This window comes from Cyclopterus lumpus, chromosome 12 (genome assembly GCF_009769545.1).
Source record: "Cyclopterus lumpus isolate fCycLum1 chromosome 12, fCycLum1.pri, whole genome shotgun sequence".
Lineage (NCBI taxonomy): Eukaryota > Metazoa > Chordata > Actinopteri > Perciformes > Cyclopteridae > Cyclopterus > Cyclopterus lumpus.
In genome coordinates this window covers 4,147,879-4,167,102 of record NC_046977.1, presented here as the reverse complement: position 1 = coordinate 4,167,102, position 19,224 = coordinate 4,147,879, and the positions used below count along the sequence as shown (strand labels likewise).

The 19,224-nt window shown below is 39.8% G+C and overlaps 3 protein-coding genes across 3 annotated transcripts in view; 2 read left to right on the top strand and 1 right to left on the bottom strand.

Annotated features, from left to right (window-relative positions):
• The first annotated feature begins 433 nt into the window (after nucleotides 1-433).
• LOC117740772 (placenta-specific gene 8 protein-like) lies at nucleotides 434-1,836 on the top strand. The gene is made up of 4 exons (XM_034547321.1): nucleotides 434-504; nucleotides 618-711; nucleotides 823-947; nucleotides 1,732-1,836. Exons 2-4 carry the CDS (start codon nucleotides 627-629, stop codon nucleotides 1,834-1,836), a joined length of 315 nt encoding a protein of 104 aa, XP_034403212.1. The 5' UTR covers nucleotides 434-504; nucleotides 618-626.
• A 1,539-nt stretch (nucleotides 1,837-3,375) lies between these two features.
• cops4 (COP9 constitutive photomorphogenic homolog subunit 4 (Arabidopsis)) lies at nucleotides 3,376-8,612 on the bottom strand. The gene is made up of 10 exons (XM_034547493.1): nucleotides 8,464-8,612; nucleotides 7,851-7,930; nucleotides 7,592-7,743; nucleotides 7,376-7,479; nucleotides 7,133-7,286; nucleotides 6,862-7,012; nucleotides 6,594-6,764; nucleotides 5,375-5,490; nucleotides 4,860-4,944; nucleotides 3,376-4,446 (listed from the first exon to the last, which is right to left on the bottom strand). Exons 1-10 carry the CDS (start codon nucleotides 8,535-8,537, stop codon nucleotides 4,313-4,315), a joined length of 1,221 nt encoding a protein of 406 aa, XP_034403384.1. The 5' UTR covers nucleotides 8,538-8,612; the 3' UTR covers nucleotides 3,376-4,312.
• A 1,408-nt stretch (nucleotides 8,613-10,020) lies between these two features.
• The window catches only part of lin54 (lin-54 DREAM MuvB core complex component), an 11,587-nt gene continuing 2,383 nt past the window's right edge, over nucleotides 10,021-19,224 (top strand). The window contains exons 1-13 of the mRNA XM_034547202.1: nucleotides 10,021-10,133; nucleotides 11,895-12,656; nucleotides 13,533-13,644; nucleotides 13,742-13,872; nucleotides 14,562-14,717; nucleotides 15,606-15,807; nucleotides 15,910-15,983; nucleotides 16,685-16,879; nucleotides 16,974-17,065; nucleotides 17,713-17,784; nucleotides 17,896-17,998; nucleotides 18,101-18,238; nucleotides 18,339-18,541. Coding sequence (XP_034403093.1) covers nucleotides 11,913-12,656; nucleotides 13,533-13,644; nucleotides 13,742-13,872; nucleotides 14,562-14,717; nucleotides 15,606-15,807; nucleotides 15,910-15,983; nucleotides 16,685-16,879; nucleotides 16,974-17,065; nucleotides 17,713-17,784; nucleotides 17,896-17,998; nucleotides 18,101-18,238; nucleotides 18,339-18,541 — 2,222 coding nt within the window. The 5' untranslated portion in view covers nucleotides 10,021-10,133; nucleotides 11,895-11,912. The remainder of the gene's footprint in view (nucleotides 10,134-11,894; nucleotides 12,657-13,532; nucleotides 13,645-13,741; nucleotides 13,873-14,561; nucleotides 14,718-15,605; nucleotides 15,808-15,909; nucleotides 15,984-16,684; nucleotides 16,880-16,973; nucleotides 17,066-17,712; nucleotides 17,785-17,895; nucleotides 17,999-18,100; nucleotides 18,239-18,338; nucleotides 18,542-19,224) is intronic.

Genomic DNA, 19,224 nt, shown 5'->3' with positions numbered 1-19,224 from the left:
TTATTTATTATTTTATTGTTTTATTCTACGTCTGTTTATTGTTACGAGTCAAATTCCTTGTGCGTGCAACGTACTCGGTCAACAAACTATTTCCGATTCTGATCCGACCTTTGACCGACCTTGCCATAAATAATAAATAATAAAACCCCTTTACCGGGTTAATAATTTGATCCTGAATTTGACTGACAAATAATTCAAAAAACACAACATTAATATAATTTAAGATGCTATTGATATAAATAAAAGTTGGATTTTAATCTTCATTTAGAGAGAAATAAACCTCTATTTGCCTCGAGCTCCACATGTGTGTTCCCCCCCCGCTGTGTAAAGAGAAGAATGGGATGCGGCCGAGGTTTATGACGCAATAAAAGCCTCGATAAAGCCCGTCCCCACACAGAAGTCACCGGTCCAGTCGACCGGCTATAAAGACTCGGCGCTGCCTCCGCCCTCCACCTGTCATCCAGGAGAAACTCTTCCAGTCTCTTCCGCCCCCTCGACCGCCTGGTAAGATCTTACCACCCGAGGAGGTGCAGGTGTGTCGCTCCCACCTGTGTTTGGGGGGGGGAACACGCCGGCGTTAACGGGAGTCACCACAAACTCTTTTTGTTCGCCGACAGATCCCCATCATGGCCGTGACCAACCAACCGAGAAGCTACTCGCCATCCGAATTCCAGACCGGCCTGTGCGACTTCTGCGACGACTGTGGAACCTGTGAGCTCTCCTCCCCGCCTCACACACACACACACACACACACACGGTTAAGATGTTGGAGCTGTAGATTAAGTATTCACCCTCTCCCCAAACACACACACACACACACAGGTTGCTACGGCCTGTTCTGCTACCCATGTCTCGGCTGCTCCATCGCCAGCGACATGGACGAGTGCTGCCTGTGCGGGCTGAGCGTGCCCATCCGCAGCGTCTACAGGACCAAGTACAACATCAACGTGAGTCTTCGGTCTAAAACCGGCCAGTAAAACCTTCCTAATTATTGTATTTATATTTTGTATTTGTTGTTTCGATTGTAATTGTGGCTATTACTCATGTACGAGAGAGGGAATTAAAAATAAGTGTTTTTGTTCTGTGATGCCACGTCACATTCAGTGGTGGAGGAAGTACTCCGATACTCATGTAAAAGTACCTTTAAATACTTCATTAGGAGTAAAAGTCCTTCATTCAAAATCCTACTTCAGTAAAAGTATTATCAGCATAATGTGTCCCAAAGTTAAAATAAGTTTAAACTACTTTATATACTACCAGTGGTATCCAACCTAGGGGTCGGAGCCTCTCTAAAGGGTCACAAAGGAGCCACACCTGCTTTTTAGAAAGAATTTTATGAGTCACAAAAGGTCGTTCAAGCTTAATATTTAACGCTGCTGTGCAAGATTAAATAAACCAGAGTAATAAAACTAGGACAACATTGTAATTCCCTGTCTGTTTTGGAACGTTTTTAGAGGCCGGAAGAGGACCAGAGTAGCATTTAGGGGGAAATATTGGCGTAAAATATTTTAGTAGTTTTTGTATTACCGCAAAGTATTGAAACTTGAATCATACAATCCTTTTTGTTTTTTTAAGTGGGACGGTTGATATCTAATAGGGGAGGTTTCCTTCCGGCTTCTCCACACGTATAATGTGTTCAAATAAATAGATAAATATGTGCACAAAAGCATCAGAAAACACGTGTACAAAAGAAGCGCCACATCTAATAGAACGTTATGCTCGTGTTCCCAGGGGTCGCTGTGCAATGACTTCATGGCCGTCATGTGCTGCCCGGTCTGCACCACCTGCCAGCTGAAGAGAGATATCGACCGCAGGAAGGAGCAAGGCATCTTCTGAATACGTAAGAAAATACCTCATTATATATATATATATATATATATACACTTTAAAAATAAATATATATAAGTAATAAATATAAATTAATATATATTAATATATGTATTAAAAAGATATATAAATATATAATTTGTAAATATAAATTAATATATATATATTAATATATCATTAATTAATATATATAAATATTAATGTATAAATATATATATTAATAAATATAAATTCATACATATATATATATTAAAAAAAAAAAATCTATATAGCGTCATGATATCCTAATGGAGCTGCTGATATTATTTTGTTTTACTCCCTTTATTCCTTCCAGTTGCCATCGAGACACCAGACAACTTGTACATTTGCTGGCTCTCTGTTCCCACTGACGCATTTGTGGCTTCAGCCCATCCTCTCTCGCTCTTATTCCGTATGATTTGGCCGTGAGCGGCGCTGTAAAATGACAATAAACTATAATCTTCTGGGGGAAGGGACATAAAATTAAAGCTGGGACACTCCCTGAGAGCGGAGGACAGCGGCAGGATTTACTGCTCGGGTTATAAAATAAAAGTTCATCTGATCCGCCAGTTGACAGGATGTGGGTTGAATGTTTATATAGGTGTTCTTGAAATAAATAAATCACTCTCTTAATTTTAATTAAATCGAGGTTGTGCCTTGTTTATTTTTTTGTGTGTGTGTTCACTTGTGTATATTTTACTTCACACCGGCATCTAGCTGATTAAACCTGGAGTTATTTTTTGTTGTTCTTTTCTGGAATATTTAAAGATCTATAGGATGGATCGGCACAACATTTGGACAGATATGTTCAATGTGGCGCCATCAACCAGCCCAAATGTGTATCGATGTAAAATAAAGCCAACAACACCCCCCATCAGCTGTCAGCATTTGGTGCTAGTTAGCAAATGTGTGCACAAAAACACCTGTTCAACCAGCATGTTAGCATGCTGTCGTTAGCATTTAGCTCAACGCGCCACGGAGCCAAAATAACAATACATATTTTTGAGTTGACGTCTAGTTTGAAGAAAGAGATTCAAATAAACTAGATTTGACTCGCACAGTCACGAAGAAAAAATACTTTCACAGCAGATATTTTGTCACGTCAGGTGCATCTCAAAATATTAAAATTTACAGCTGCATTCCACTTATCACGACCTTGGTATTGTGCTTGATGGCCCAGTGAGATGAATAAATAAATAATTTAATCAGTTACAAACGAGTCTGCAGTGAGAAGCTCCATGACCTCAAACCAGCACAATGCATTCAGTGTTCATCCTAAAAGGTCTGTTACCGTGCACCAGGAAGCAGCAACAGACCATAATTAGCACGATACATTAATTGCTGGTTTCGGTGTCTTCGGGGAAAAGTGTTGATTACAGTTTAGCCTCATTCTTTACAGCCGTGTTATGAGATTTAAAATGTAATGTCAAGTCTACAAGTAAATATTGATTTATGGAAAAGGTTTGGATCACAATAAAAGGACAAAAATAAATAAATAAAATAAAATAAATTGGTTGAGGAGAAATTTCATCTCGTCGTACATTTTTACTTATTTAATTAAATACATTTGAACTGCTCAAACCACACAGACAGCAGCACGTCAGATGAACATGATGTGGAACTGCAAAAAAGTAAAAATGTATGCAATTAAATGTATCAAAAATATAGAAAAATGTTGTAGGCATTAATTAATTGATAAAGTGTTACATACATTTATATTTCTATTTAAATGTTCTTATTTATTCATTAAAATGTGTATTAATTCCCATATCTACTTCTATTTAGTTTTCCCTTTTTATTTAAATTAACTTTGACAATTATTAATGCATTTACTTTTCATATATTTTAAATGTAAAATGAAAAAGTATGTATTCTCACCTTGTTTATTTCCCCAAATGTATTTATTCTACGTCACACTAAACACAATTGAATTAATTTTGGCAGTTTCCAACCGACCATTTCAAGACTTTACGAATTTGGATTAAAATTAGAAAACATTTGAATTGAATTAGAAAAAATAAATTAAAAAATCACTCAACCGAGACGCTGAACAAATCTCCGCTTTTGAATTTAATTCAGAATTTCACAGTCGACCGAGAATGTTTTTTTTTTTTTTTTACATGACGAAGAACCACTTGACAGATGTTTCTGTGTCACGTTTAAAAACAGGAGAATGTGTCGCAACGCAAACGCCTTTTTGACCCCATTACATGTCAACTATCTGAATAATCACATCCAAAACGGTTAACATGCCAGTTAAATAACGGGAAGTCACTCAAACGTTACACTGCAGTCCTTCGGTCAATGCATCGGAAATATTGAGAAACATTGAACTATTTTCCATGTGGACAAAAGTAATAAAGAGTTCTATGAAAAAGTCAAACAAGTGATGGTGACGGGGGTTTTTTTGGAGCAGGAAGACGACACTTTAAGACAGACTGAGGGGGGAACCGTGTTGTGGGCGTGTTTACTGGGTCATCTGGCTCTCCATGGCCTGGGCCGCCCACTCCGGAGCAGCCGAACGGATCTTTTCTAGGAGGTTGTTGACCTGGAAACACAGAGACTGGATCTGTTTGTCCCAGGTCGGAAGGGCTTCACGGGCTGCCGGAGACAAGAAGAAGAAAAGGGCATTTCATATTTTGGATTTCATGAGGTTTTAACAACAAATGTGCACGTTCAAAGCCGGGATGCCATTTCTAACTGATGAGTATTCAATACACGTTTTGTCTTCATAAAAGAAAGCGGAATCTATAAAAATATTTTTAAAAGACCAACTAAATTTGATTAAATTAATGACTTCATTCAAATTGAGGACTTTATTTTATTTAAAAGGTTATGACATTTGAAGTTTTATTTGAAAACAAATCGAAGCTTTGAATGCAAAAAAACAAAACAATGAAAGTTTAATTTATTGGGTTACTTTAAATAAATAGAAATATGGAATTTTAGTGCACGAAAAACGACCGCAGAAGTTCCATCTTTGAGGTGCGAGAGCACGCCGACGGTGAACTCACTCTCAAAGTGTACGATGCTGTCGATCTGGTCGATGAAGCCGTTCATGCGTCCCTCGGTGATCATCTGGGAAGCTATTTTCTCGGCCTGAAGACAAACAAAGCGAGCAAGAAATCTCAGTAAACGTTGTGGAAAACAAAAAGGCTACACAGAAAAAGGATAATCAATACTAGTAGAAAATAGTAATATTAAATGAGTAAAAATATCAGTTATAGAGCAATTATTTTTTTTTAAGTGCGCTTTTTAAATGCATACGTTTTTTTTTTTTTTTTTAAATGCATGAACAAAAAGTTAATTTAAGTTTGTGAAAGTAAAAAAATCTCACTACACGCATTTAAACACATGTTCTAAAATGTGTTTAAATGCATCACAAATTAATATAAAAATGTTTATTCTGTGAAGAGCGGCATTAAACTATTTAAATGTCTAGAGCTTAATATTATATTTTTTTACATTTACTTACAGGGAAGTTATTTCATAAAAAGATTGTTTGATATTAATCCTAGTGCCGACTCACCTTTGCTGGGGGGATTTCTAAAAGTGCTCCTAGTTCTTCAAACGTGATGTTGTTGTAGAGTTTGCTAGCGGACAGCAGGTTGTGCTCGATCACGGCTCGATCCAGGATGCTGGAGCCTGCGAGAGAAAAGAAAACAACTTAAAAAACACATTCACGCTTATATTACGAACCTCACAGGCTGACGGGCGGATTGAAACATACATTTGATATCATTCGGCGTGACTTAAACTTAACCAGGATATCATTTATCTCTGATGTCCGGCAGCAATTAAATGACCATAAATCAAAATGAGAAATCAAGAGGAACAAACGTCTCATAACTCCACAAACTGCCTGATTATCACATTTAGGATTTCCTTCAGTATAGTGATAGTTCTGTGTACAGCGCAAACAATTTGGCATACTTTTAATGTTAATTCAACAAAATGAAATAAATATAGGATTAAAAAAGGGGCTCAAAAGGAGAAAACCAGCACTGGCACATGTAATTTATTACTACAGCACATTTGTTGAGCTCCTGCTCTTTCAATACCTTTCATTTTTTCTGTTGTCATATTGGTATCCAATAAAGGCGATATGTTGGTGTTTCCATCTATCAGATTAGCAAAAACAGTTAAGTTTTAATTTCACAATGAGCCGATTTGAAAATAGAAAAAAATAAAATACCCGGAGATTCTTTTTTTTTTTTTTTTTTTTTTTTAAATACAAAGATGTCACTCCAGACGGGATTTAAATTACAAGGAGGACCGGCCAGTTTACTGAAAAACAGTCAGTGGATGTAAAGAATTAGCCACAATCCCCCCCACCTTCCCCAGAGACGTGAATCCAGTCCCAATATGGTAAAGCTTTTGGATATGCCACAATACTTAATTGTCAGCATTTAGGGCATAAATCATGACAAACAATAAACTTCTAAAAGCTCAATCTGGGCACCTTGCTGCAATAAAAGCAGAAACATGGGCCTTCATTCACAGACAGTATATCGGCTTCTACAATGACCGTAACAGCATAAAACATCCTCCTTATTGTGTGGTTAAATGTGACATTAAATCCAGTCATGTACTGTTGTTTTCCTAGACACAGCATACCGGATTGGACTCAAAAGTGATGCAGCCGTCGCTGTAAATATAACAGCGATCAGTTAAAGAAGAGATGGTGGGAATGGGAAACCCAGCAACTTAGCAGCTCAGGCTGTGTAAAGCCAATCATCTCCACTCACCATCCCCTGTGGTGGCTTTCTGGTGAGGCATCAGCATGGCAGCAAACTCCTGCAGCTGGTTTCCTCTGATAATACGGTCCAGGTACATCTTCTCCAAAATACCATAGGCGGCCAGCTGCTGACAGCGCTCATCCTTAAAGAGAGTGGCCAACATACGGGAACGCTGCTGGCCTAACAGAAAGAAGTTTTTTGGTATGAGACACAAGGTTTGTAATTTAGATAATCTTTGACAATGTGAACCTAAGCACATTCGTCTTGGTGGTGGTACCTGCAGAAGCCAGTATGGTGCAGTTTAGGGCATGTTTCAGTGCTTCCAGACGTTCAGTCTCATGGACAATCGACTTATAAGACAGCTCGTTGTATCTTTGTGCAGCCTCGATGAACTTCCTCCTGAAGTCTAGGACTCTGGCATAGCACACCTAAGAAGTAAAACTGCATTAAACGCTGACCCAAGCAACTACAGACATTGTTCACGGCAAAGCCCCTACAACGTTTAATTGAAGCGCTTGGTAACCGTAACGCAGATATAATCACTGTACCTTATAGTGTATCTGCAGCTGTTCATTAGAGGACTCATTCTGAAGCAATGAGGCTCTGTTGATATAAGCCTCCGCCTGCACTGGGTCATCATCCTCTAAGTAGAGACGGGCAATTTTCAGGTATGTATCCAACTTATAGTCAACATTGTATTGCCTATGGGAGAAAGAAAAAATTGATTTAAAGACCAGGACATATCACAAACAATAAAGTTATAGAAATTAATCTGCTAGTAGCCATCTTACTTCTGTCCTGTTTCCAGGGGAATACCAACTAAAACCTGAGCAGCATTCCTCCAGTCTCCCTCCTTTTCATAAATGGTTGCTAAGTGCTGTCTGATTGAGGCTACCTGAGGACGTGGAAGAACATAATATAATTATGCATTTCAATAAGAATACAGATGTTTAAGTGACGTAATAATCAACAGAAATAAGAGTAAGTAAGAGAGTGAGTGCATTCACCTGTTCCTCAAAGGAGATGACCCTGGGCTGGATCTTTTCCAAGGTGAAGTGATACACGGCTTTAGCTGTGGCGTCGGGCAGGTTGGGCAGATGTGTGCAAAAATCAGTGAGCAGCTGTCTCGAGATGACAAGACTGACATTTTCGTTGACCACTGTTAAAAGTTAGAAATAACAAGGTAAGATATCCTGTTTACATCCAAATGTGCTACTAAGCTTGGAGAAATGGTGTTGGATGGAAAAGAAAACTGGCACTGCATACTTGCTTCAACAAATGCCTTCAAGGATTCCAGCTGCTCTGCATCTGTAAACTGAATGGCCTTCTCCAAAATTTGTCGATATCTAGAATAGATTTTACAGGTTAGAAACTACACCTCTGGAGGTCAATGCGACTGATAAACATTTAACAGACTGAGATTGTAAAAATGGTATACATATTTTGTATATAGGTCACAAATACACACACACACTAGTCGAAACAATATTAATGTTAAGCTTTAAAAGTACAACAAACAATACTGTGAAGCAGAAGTTTGGAGCATTTGTACCTTTCTTCTCAGCCAGTAACCTAGCTAGTAAACAGTAAACAACTGCTGTACGCTAATACGAGTAAATATAACAGTGACGTCAGTGTTACACTCGCCACTTTTAAGTCACGTGAACGTGAAGTCACCTACTAAATGACAACCTGTCAAATAAAGTGTTTTGACAGACGGATACAAAACGGTTAACGTTCACCTAGCTAGCCGAGTGTTCAGCTAATGTAGCTGGGCAGCTAACGTTAGCTTCGCTCGGTCCATCGCTTACTTTTCTAAACGTGGAAATATGGCAACAGTTACTCGGTGATGTGCGTCTTTATAACCGGCGGCACGTACTTGGCAGCGAGATCTTTGTGAGATCCAGTTGAATTCATTAGCTGTGCGAGCTCCTGCCTCACATCGGTCGCCATTGTTGCAGAGACGAAGAGTCAACGACAGCGGCTTCGTCTGCCAAGAGCGGAGCGAGACGACGTCCGGTCTGTGGCGGAAGTGCGACTTCTGGTCCTCCAAACGACACCGAGCCACCAACACGTCCGGCATACAACATCTTTCTTAATTAATAGTACAATTAGTTGAAGTACAGAAAAAAGTTGTCATCATGGAATTAAAGGAAATACTCAACAAGTACAGAAAAGTATTTTTTTAAATTGTACATAAGTAAATGTAATTAGTTACTACAGTTAGTAAATGTAATTAGTTACTTTCCACCAGAGGGGCCCAATATCTAAATTAAATACTTTGATTATTTTGACATTATTGTTATGTTTAATCCAAATAATAAAGAAAATCTTTCATGGGTCTGCAGCTGATTCTTGTAGTCGGTCATGTCACTTGATACTTAAAGGTAATAATAGTACAAGGTATGTATACAAACATGTGTGTGTGTTTCAGCACAGCCTATAGCTTGAGGGGATCTTTAAGCCACTGAGATCTTCATTATTTATTTATTTGTCTTAGTACATTTTGATTCTTTATTTATTTGAAGGCCAGACGACAAATTAAATACTAATATTGTAGTACTCCAACATTTGCTCAATTGATTAGTGATGTGTAGTATGTTATAACGTTTGGGAAGATAAACTGTCAGGGGGTCAGCTGACAAGTGTGCATGCATGTGGCAACCTTTCCTGTGCCCTGTTGATGCTTTTGGCTCTAATAACATTATAGCTGAGTAAGGTCTTTGATATATAAATATATGTAACTGGGAGTGTTGGGCATGCAGAATAGGAAAGGACTGTTAGTCTTATTATTACCTTTTTTGTTTTGTTTTGTTGTACATTTTCATATTTTCTATTGTTTTAATGATGGCTTATACTATTGCACTGTTTATTATTATGCACCTATCTAAATTCCTTGCATGTGTAACATACTTAGCAATAAACAGTTTCTGACTTTGATTTCTGATTCCTTTGTTTTTATGCTCTAGAGTCTAGAGATAATAGGGTGTACACTCATGACCCCAAAGAGTTAATGCATTAAAAAAAACCATTATATGTTTATTTATGTACTAATTTGACGTGCATGGTTTGTATACAAATGCTATTATGTGTGGGTGGGTGTTACATTGGTATCGACAACAACTCAGAAATAAAACACAAAAAAAACTTATAAAACTGATCTATCTATCTATCTATCTATCTATCTATCTATCTATCTATCTATCTATCTATCTATCTATCTATCTATCTATCTATCTATCTATCTATCTATCTATCTATCTATCTATCTATCTATCTATCTATCTATCTATCTATCTATCTATCTATCTATCTATCTATCTATCTATCTATCTATCTATCTATCTATCTATCTATCTATCTAATATTGTCGATAAACTTGTACTGCACCTTTAAGAGTTACGTAGCAGTTACGTAGCACGTGGAGGGCGTGGCCTACTTGTGAAATGTCAGGGAGGAATGGCGCTCGGCGCGGTATTTTGAACAATCGCCTTTTTCCTTTTCCTCGTTTTATCTGGATTCGTTGCCCAGCGTGAAAAAAACCTGCGGGTAAGCGGGACTACTTGTTGACCGATCCCGCGGTTTCCTCCGCACTGCGTCCGGCAGAAAGGCCGCACACTTTTTTGTTTTGTTACCAGTGTGTTGAATGTGCAGGTATAATGTTGTGCTAGCTAGCTCGGGTTAGCGAGCTCAGCAAGTTTGCTAGTACAGTTGTCTCCTCACAATGAGGGGGATAACGGGGGTTAGACGGGAGTGAAGAGCGCAGGAGGGCGGCCGAATCCCCCGGTACTGACTTATCACACACTTATGCGTGCTGACAGGAAGTTCGTCGTGTCATAAAAGGCGATTTAATGAATGATGGTGCTAAATTTAGAGTAAAAGCTATTGAGAGTTGTTTTAATGGTCTTTCTCTTCCCCTTCTGTGCTGTCAAAACATCACGAGAGCACGAGTTGACGTCAGCTGCTCGTGCTTTGTTAAAATGTGTTTCCATATCACTGAGCCTCGTATTGAATATTTAGAAACGGATCCTGTTAAGTTTTATTTCGACTTGGTCTAAAAAAAAAAACAACACACATTCAATGTATGACAGGTTGAGGCCATGCTAACTTGACCAGTGTTCCCATAAAGCACGGGCTGCACGCGCCGATTGGTTACACGCATTGGTGCAATTGTGTAAAATGCATTGTTGGGAGCTAAAATGTTTAAATCCAGATGGGTGTCTCAGTTGACAGGAGGAATCGTTGAAAGCTAGCATTGTTTACGTTGTCAGAGTCTGCTTAAAGAGTTTGTTACTTGCTAGTAGCCCACTGGTGCCATCAAGTATTTCCTTTAGCTGCCGTGTGAGACAGCTCTTCTGCTTTGTCGTGGGTACGTGTGTGCGCGTGTGTGTGTTTGTGTCGCTTAACGCGAGTAAGATAAATGAACTGTTGGTGTTCAGGGTTAGCTGGAGAGCTAACAGAGTTGATGACGAGGTAAAAATGGCGGATCTTTCGAAATCCAACCCCGGCCTGAAATAGTAACGCAGCCAGCGGACAGCCTGTCGCTTTTTTTTCTTTCTTTCTCTTTCTTTGAGCCAACTGGGATCACTTCTGGTTTATGAAAAAACAGAAAACAACAGTTTTTTTTATTTTGGTCGTTTTCATCTAGGTGACGAGATAACAACCGGAGCATTTAGGTGTGTGTGTGTGTGTGTGTGTGTGTGTGTGTGAGAGTGCGCGATAGGTAGGGTTCATACGTGTGTTTGGGAGGATTAATGTTGAGCAGAGTGCAGCAGGACAAAGATGATCGCTGCGGCCTAGCTGACATCAGCTGTCAGGCTCCACATTGTGGAACTCAAATGTGACTCATTGATTAAATGTCACGTGATTATTGATAATTAATATACAGGTAGCTGAATAAAGTTATATACAAAAAGTGTAAAGAGCTTTAACTGCCTTGCTTGTTTGTTTGTTTTTCTTGCAAAGCCCTTTTGCAATAGCCATTGTCCAGTTATGCATATTCATTAGTTATGTAAAGCAGCTTGAGAACAATACACCACAAATACATACAGTTGTTTTTAATTGTAATTATTGTTTATTGCAATTTAAATGCATGAACTTTATGTAAAATAAACACATTGTCGGTGTGCATTTAGTGCAGTAAATGTATATTTCTCCCAAATCTGGTTAAAAATAAGTGCATTTAAATTATTACAAATAATGATAATAATTCTTTAAAGCTTCCAATGTATTTAGCAACAATTTTTGTGTTAAGTATAAAAAAAAAATATATATATATATATTATTAAATTGCTCATTTGTGATTAACAGGGCTGAGACTTTGCAAGCATGGACGTGGTGTCGCCAGAGCTCACCAGCCTCCTTCCTGATGAGATCATGGACACTGAGGCCATAGAGGACATCCCTCAATCCCAACCAGACGGCAGCGCGGTCCAGTCGCAGCCCAGCGACGACGCACCGGTTCCGATGGAAACGGATACGCCCGTGGCTTCAGAACATTTGAGCCTCTGTTCAAATGCCACTTCGGCGGAACACGCCAAGGCTCTCGCCGCCGTCACGGCACTCGGCATCGGCTCCGGAAGTCCGCTTCCCATCTCAATTTCCAGCACTTTGCCATCCCTTCTCACCCTCAAACCAGCCATGGCTGCTTCCATAGCCACGACCAAAACGACGGATAGTTTGACCGGGACTAGTTTCTCTACGGGTGGGCTGCAGAGGCTCACGGCTCCGTTTACTATCTCTGCCGCGAACCACCAGATCATACTCAACAAGGTGGCCTCATCTCAAGCCACAGAAGCGGCAAAGTCCGCAGGTATCTCGCCCCAGATCATCAAGCAGGAGGGACAAAAACTTTTGGTTACAACCATAGGAAAGTCGGGGCAACCGATCGTGTTGCAGTTGCCGCACACGGGCGGCAAGCCGGGCCTTTCACAGACTTTCGGAGACAACAAATCTCAAGCGCCGCAGTTTAAAGTGGTGACGATCGGCGGGAGGTCGGAGCTGAAGCCGGTGGTGGGGGGTGCTGGGAACCAGTTGACAACATTACAGGCCCAGCAGCTGAAGACCGTACAGGTAACATTGATTTGTTTTGTATTATTGCGCAACATTTAAACGCAAACAATTTTAATATTGGAAGCACGTGCGATAACCTGCCACATATTAGTGTTAAATTAAACACATTACTATAGCAACTTTTATTTTTGGCCAATAAGACTGCCAAACTATTCTCTATAAAACATTGCAATAAAAACATTACTGGCTAATCCAACCAGTAAATATTGAAATGCGGGCTCTGATGGTTGAACCCATGAAGCTTTGCTGAGTCAGCGCTCCTGCTGATATTGGCAGAAAGACAAAAACAGCTGTTTAGTTACACCTGGATTTTTATTTAAAGCACAGTTTGGTGTTTGTAGAAGAGATGAATGGGCATATTAATAATGGTAAAGTACTGTGTAACCTCACTGACCAGACTAGTAAACAATCGACAACCTTTCCATTTATGTTTTTTTTTTTAATAGTGGTGTTATGGCACGATGACTTGTAGAGTTTTTCAGAAGAGGATGAAATGTTGAACACACAATGATCCATAGTTTGATACACACATGCACAAAGCTGTGTTAATGATAAACAGGAGCAGGCAGAGTTTATTAAACTTGGCAATCTAAATATTTGAGTAATACTTGGTCAGTAGAGAGTCTTTAAATGAAGTTCTTCACTATAGGAGATTGTTTTATTTCTTTATTTTATAACGTGTGTGTGTATATTGTAAAAGACACTCTCTTATTGACAAATATATATTTGAATAGTTCAAACCTTTTCTTTTCCTTTTAAAGAAATAATCAATCACCAATTTTCTTGTCGGATAGAGAAACTGGTGATGCACAGATCTGAAGCACTTGTGCTGAAATGATTATAAATGCACATAAATCCTCATGAATATCTCCACAGATTGCTACGAAAACACCGGTATCCTCAGCCGCACCAATCAAGTTCATCATCACAAAAACTGTTAACAGCAAAGGTCTATGTCCTCAGACGTCGGTGTCTCCTGTCATTGCGGGTGAGTTTGTTTGTATTATTGTTGTGTGATTATTGGACACTTACCTTTTTTTTAATTTCGCCAATATTTCCTCACATCTTGTGCCGTGTGTTTGTAGGTCGGGTCCTGACACAGACTTCCGCGGGGCTTCCCTCGAGGACCATCACTCTGTCTGAGCCCCACAACTCTAACATGCAAAGTATCTCCGGCAAAAAGATCGCCATTTCACCCCTTAAGACTCCCAGTAAGGTAAATCCAGCAGATCCCAGAACGAGAATCACACACGGTTAATTGCAGAGTGCGTTTTTGCATAACAAACCAATTAAGTTATTCAAGTGAAGAGGCTTTTTTTTTTTTTCCCTCTTATGTTGGGGATGTTTTCCCCACTTATTTTCAGTTTAATTAATCATTGACATCTTGCAGGTGCCTGGAAATCCCATCGACGCAGGTTTGTTTGTAACATTTTGACTTGTTGAAGCAATAACTTTAACAATGTCCCATTTTAAAGAGTCAGTCAGCCGGTGTGCACCGTCGCAGAGCTCTGGAGCTGACACACCTACACGCAATACAGCATTTTAAAATACTTTGATTTTAAATGAAGGAAATAAAAAAAAATATTGATTATTATTTATATATATTTTTTTTTATTTATTAATAAATATATATATATATAAATTAAAAAAAATATATATATATTTTTTAAAGATTTTTATATATATATATATATATATATATATATATATATATATATATATATAAATTAAAAAAAAATATATATATATATATTTTTGGAAAAATTTAGAGCACTCTTTCCAGCTTCTCAACGCCCCTAGTTTAAGCCGTTCTTTGAGTGTACACGTGTGACATGAGATGTTCATATAGCCTCTCGGTGGTCAGACGGCTCACGCTGCGCTCTCCCCCGTGCTCGTCTCTGCCAGGTGACGGTGGTATCCGTGGCTTCCCCGACCTCCAACGCCTCTCACAAGTCGCTGACGCTGCCGGTCAACGTAGCGCTTGGCCAGCAGATCCTCACAGTCCAGCAGTCCACATCTGCATCTCCAGTCAAGCTGGCCACCGGCCACCCCACGACGCAGGTACGATTGGGGCTGAAACCTGTTCTCACCGCAGTGTGTCACATGGAGCGGGGAAATATATCATTCATTTATATAAGATATAATACGATATCCCAAATCTGTCTTCTCAAGGTTTTTGTAGTGCTGCAGAAAGTAAAGCAATGTCATTTTGTGAACTGATTGATGATTATTATATTTATTTGTTTGCATTATATGTCAATTAATTTCTTCAAATCACTTTTTTTTTCTTTTTTTTTAAAATCAAATTATGAGTTGAACATATTCATTTTACTATCAAATAATAGCAGCAAATCCTCTCTCGTAATGCTGCGTTCACACCAAAAGCGTTGCGAATTTCACGCTTTTACTCGTGTGAGTTTACTCGCCCGACTATTTGTGGTTTATTCATTTCATTCGCACCTTAGAGGGGGCGTGGCTTATCTTATCTTAAACAGTAATCATTTCCGACATCCACCATGGAAGAAATAACCACTATTTCTGCTTTTATACTTGTTGTGGAAATCCCACAAAGGTCGGCACATCAACAGCCCTCGTGTTTTGGTTCATAACATTAATATCATATATATATATATATATATATATATATATATATATATTAAAAAAAACGACAAAATAATCTGTTTGTTGCCTTTAAATTATATTTAACTGATCAAACCGGTGTTTGTTTTATGTGCATTACACTGTGCATGGAAGTTCCATAATTTTATATTATGTGCAATCGAACACTGGTCTTTATGAGGTTCCTCGTTGCGTGAGAAATGGATGTAGTTGCTCTCGTCCTTAATTATAATGAAAGAACATTGTGGAACCATTTTAACTTGACTCCAAACGTACTTTCATATCAAGTTTCTGTCATTTAGACTTAAATCTCTGTCAAACATTTCCCAGAACATTAAACCGATGCAGTCTGTGACCATGGGGGGAGTCGGCGGCTCCCAGTTCAAGACCATCATCCCGCTGGCCAGCCAGCCCAACGTGCAGCAGATTCAGGTCCCGGGCAGCAGGTTCCACTACGTCCGCCTCGTCACGGCAACAACGGCGAGCAGCTCGGGGCACCTCAGCGGTCCCAGCACCAGCTCCATACAGACAGGTGAGCCCTCTTTTTTTTTTTTTTATGGTTTCCACGGTAACGACGGGTGGATGGAAGCGTTTCTCTGCATGCGACTTTTAATGCGTCTTGATCGTCCCACAGCGAAACCCATGGTGGTCAGCACCGGAGCGGTCAGGATGTCCGTGCCCATCGTCCCAGCACAGACCATCAAACAGGTAACTGCTGGTTTTATGTGGGAATCACCGCAACGCAGTATTATCGGGTTTTTAAGTTACGATTTATATAATTTTTTTTTTTACTTGTTTCATCTCTCTTTAATGGGTTTCCTAATATGCCTTCAGCCAAAGAGCTAAAATATTAATTAATTGTCAACTATTTCCTTTTTACTTTGTTGAAGTTATCTATCGTTTGCATGAAAACACACAATTCAAACGGTTAGGAAGTAAACGATTGTAATTCTATTGACATAATTATTTTTGTATTATGTTATGTTATAAGCTGTTTGGAGCTAGTTTTAGGAAGTTCATTTTTAAACGGTGTATAAATCCGAGGTTCACGTGATAATTTTCTAAATCCAAAATGCAGATTTAAGGCACTTTTTGGCGGGTATAAAAGTGTTTCCCTCTGAAATGCTTACAGCACCGCGTCTACACACACACAGACACACACAGACACACACACACACAAACACACACTACATGACTCGTAGAGAGTGAAGGAGATTTCACCGCAAACACCGAGAGTCTCAATGCAGGAATCGGGAAATCACAGATAATGTAGCTTCTTCTTATGGTTTTCAAACCCGACGTCTCGGATATCAATCTTAATAAGTTTGATAGAATAAATATCGATACTTGGCTTTCGTTGTGTTGTCCAATGTGTCCCGAGCTGCGTTCATGGATCGCATTTCCTGCAGATGGCGCCGAAGCCCTTGACGTCGGCCACGGTGGTAACCACCACTCCGACGCAGCAACGCCTCATCATGCCCGCCACGCCGCTGCCGCAGATCCAGCCCAACTTCACCAACCTCCCACCTGGCACCGTTCTGGCTCCGGCTCCAGGAGGAGGCAACGTGGGCTACGCGGTCGTGCCGGCTCAATACGTCACACAGGTGAGTGGGGATGCTCACGAAAGACTATTTGTTTACAAACGAGAACAACAAATCCATGTTGATTTTCTTTTCTTAATTCCTTTCTCTCCTGCAGCTCCAGCAGACGCCGTTCGTGACCCTCGCCAGCAGCTCTGGCTTCCCCGCGTCCGCTGGCATCCAGACTCAGGCCAGACTGCCACTCAATGGGTAATGAAGGCCGTTCGTATGTCGCAGACCAACCGAATCGCCCGTCTATTAAACATTATTTTTGAATAAAAGAAAACGATAGTGCGAGCTCAAATTGTGGCTGAATGGAAAAAGTTCTTGGAAAACCCGGCACGATATATTTAACAGTTTGTATTTGCCAAAACTCTAATGTGACGGTATGGTTTCTCTTTTTAATTATAAAATGTTGCATTTACCTGTAATGCAAATAATTAAAGGACCTTTTTAACTAGTTATAAAACATATGACCTCTATGTGACCTTCGTGAGTAAAAGAGAACATTGGCTTCTCTTGATCTCTTGATGCCATCATCATCGTGTAGGAAAGACCCCGCTGCAGTAAAATTAGAGGTTTTCTAAAAGGGAGTCTGGCAGCTGCAGATCTTTACTTGTGGAAACACTACCGCGTTTGTCCACAGGGGTCGCCAAAACTAACACAAAGTAAAATGAAAGTTACCTTCTACTTTAAACATTTTTGTTATTTTATAAGGTACCCATTCTTTACACGTGCCCCTCCCCCTCTTCTCTCTTTCTCCACCTTTCCTGTCTCCCTCTTGTTTAAATATATTAACAAAAAGAGTATACTCTGAGGACTTTTCTAATCTAATTTATGTATTTATTGGCTCGCAGATTGTCAACATCAGAAACAACCTCAAGACCGAGGAAACCGTGCAACTGCACCAAGTCCCAGTGTCTCAAACTGTAAGTGTGATTTAGACCCGTTGACCTTCTTGCCTTTTTGAATTACTTTGTCAGTCCACCTTTTTGTTTGTGTTTGAGGAGCACCGTCTTGTGTTTTTCTTCCATTTTTAGATACTGCGACTGCTTTGCAAACGGAGAGTTCTGCAATAACTGCAACTGCAATAACTGCTTCAATAACCTGGAACACGAAACGGAGCGTCTCAAAGCTATCAAGGTGAGGTGGGAGGTTTGTGAAACGTGTCCTTGGTGTTTCCCGTCACACGGATGAGTCACAGTTGGAAATGTGTATATATTTTTATTAATTTTTTTTTTACAGACGTGTCTGGACCGAAACCCAGAGGCCTTCAAACCCAAAATCGGTAAAGGCAAAGAGGGAGAGTCGGACCGCCGACACAGCAAAGGCTGCAACTGCAAACGGTCGGGCTGCCTGAAGAACTACTGCGAGTGTTACGAGGTGGGTCCTCTCTCACGGCGTCGCTGTTCGCGGGAGGCTTTTATTTTTTTACCGTTATTTACACGTGTGCATTTCCTTTTTTTTTTTTTCCCCTCCAAAGGCGAAGATCATGTGCTCGTCCATCTGCAAGTGCATCGGCTGCAAGAACTTTGAGGAGAGCCCGGAGAGGAAGACACTGATGCACTTGGCCGACGCGGCGGAGGTGAGGGTGCTGCAGCAGACCGCCGCCAAGACCAAGCTGTCGTCGCAGATCTCGGACCTGCTCATGAGGACGACGCCGGTTATTTCCAGCGGAGGCGGGAGGTACCGTGACAATAAGATGCCCTTGAAGATGTTTACATTATTATAAGGATGAATTTAAGTTGATTTGATGATTTAGTTTATCTTAGTCTGTGTGCGGTCCAGTCCGTCTCCGTCCGAGCGGCTCAAACGAGGTTCCCGATAAGTCGGCGCAGAGTTTGAAAGAAAGATGGAATTTAACAGATATAAGAAACGTGACATTTTCTACCGTTTACTAATGTTTGGCCGACGTGTTCGTGACACACCAGGGAAATAAACAAAGTTATAGTTGTCTACTGGTAATAGTAACATAGTCTTATCGCCTATTTTTAGCAGGTTTTCCTGTGTTTTGAAAAAAAAACGCACATACGCACTATTTTTTTTTTTTTAGGAAAATGGGTTTATTTCCCATAATAATAATTAAAAAATAATTATAGCCAAGGCTTAAAGCTCACTTTTAAGACTTTCCATCAGCTTTTGGTTGCCAAGTTTAGTCTCTTTTATATTTAGAGTAGATAATATGCAGTTATACGTCAGCTTATTAATGAGAACGTGCCATAAAAGGAAAAGAAAAGGCTTTATTACAGTAACCAAACTAAAGTATTTTGTAGAAAGTGTTATCAGTCAACATGTACGCCCGCTTGTCATTGTATACACCAGCAGCTGTTGTGTTCCTCACAACTGAATCCCACTTGTTGAGTCGTTTC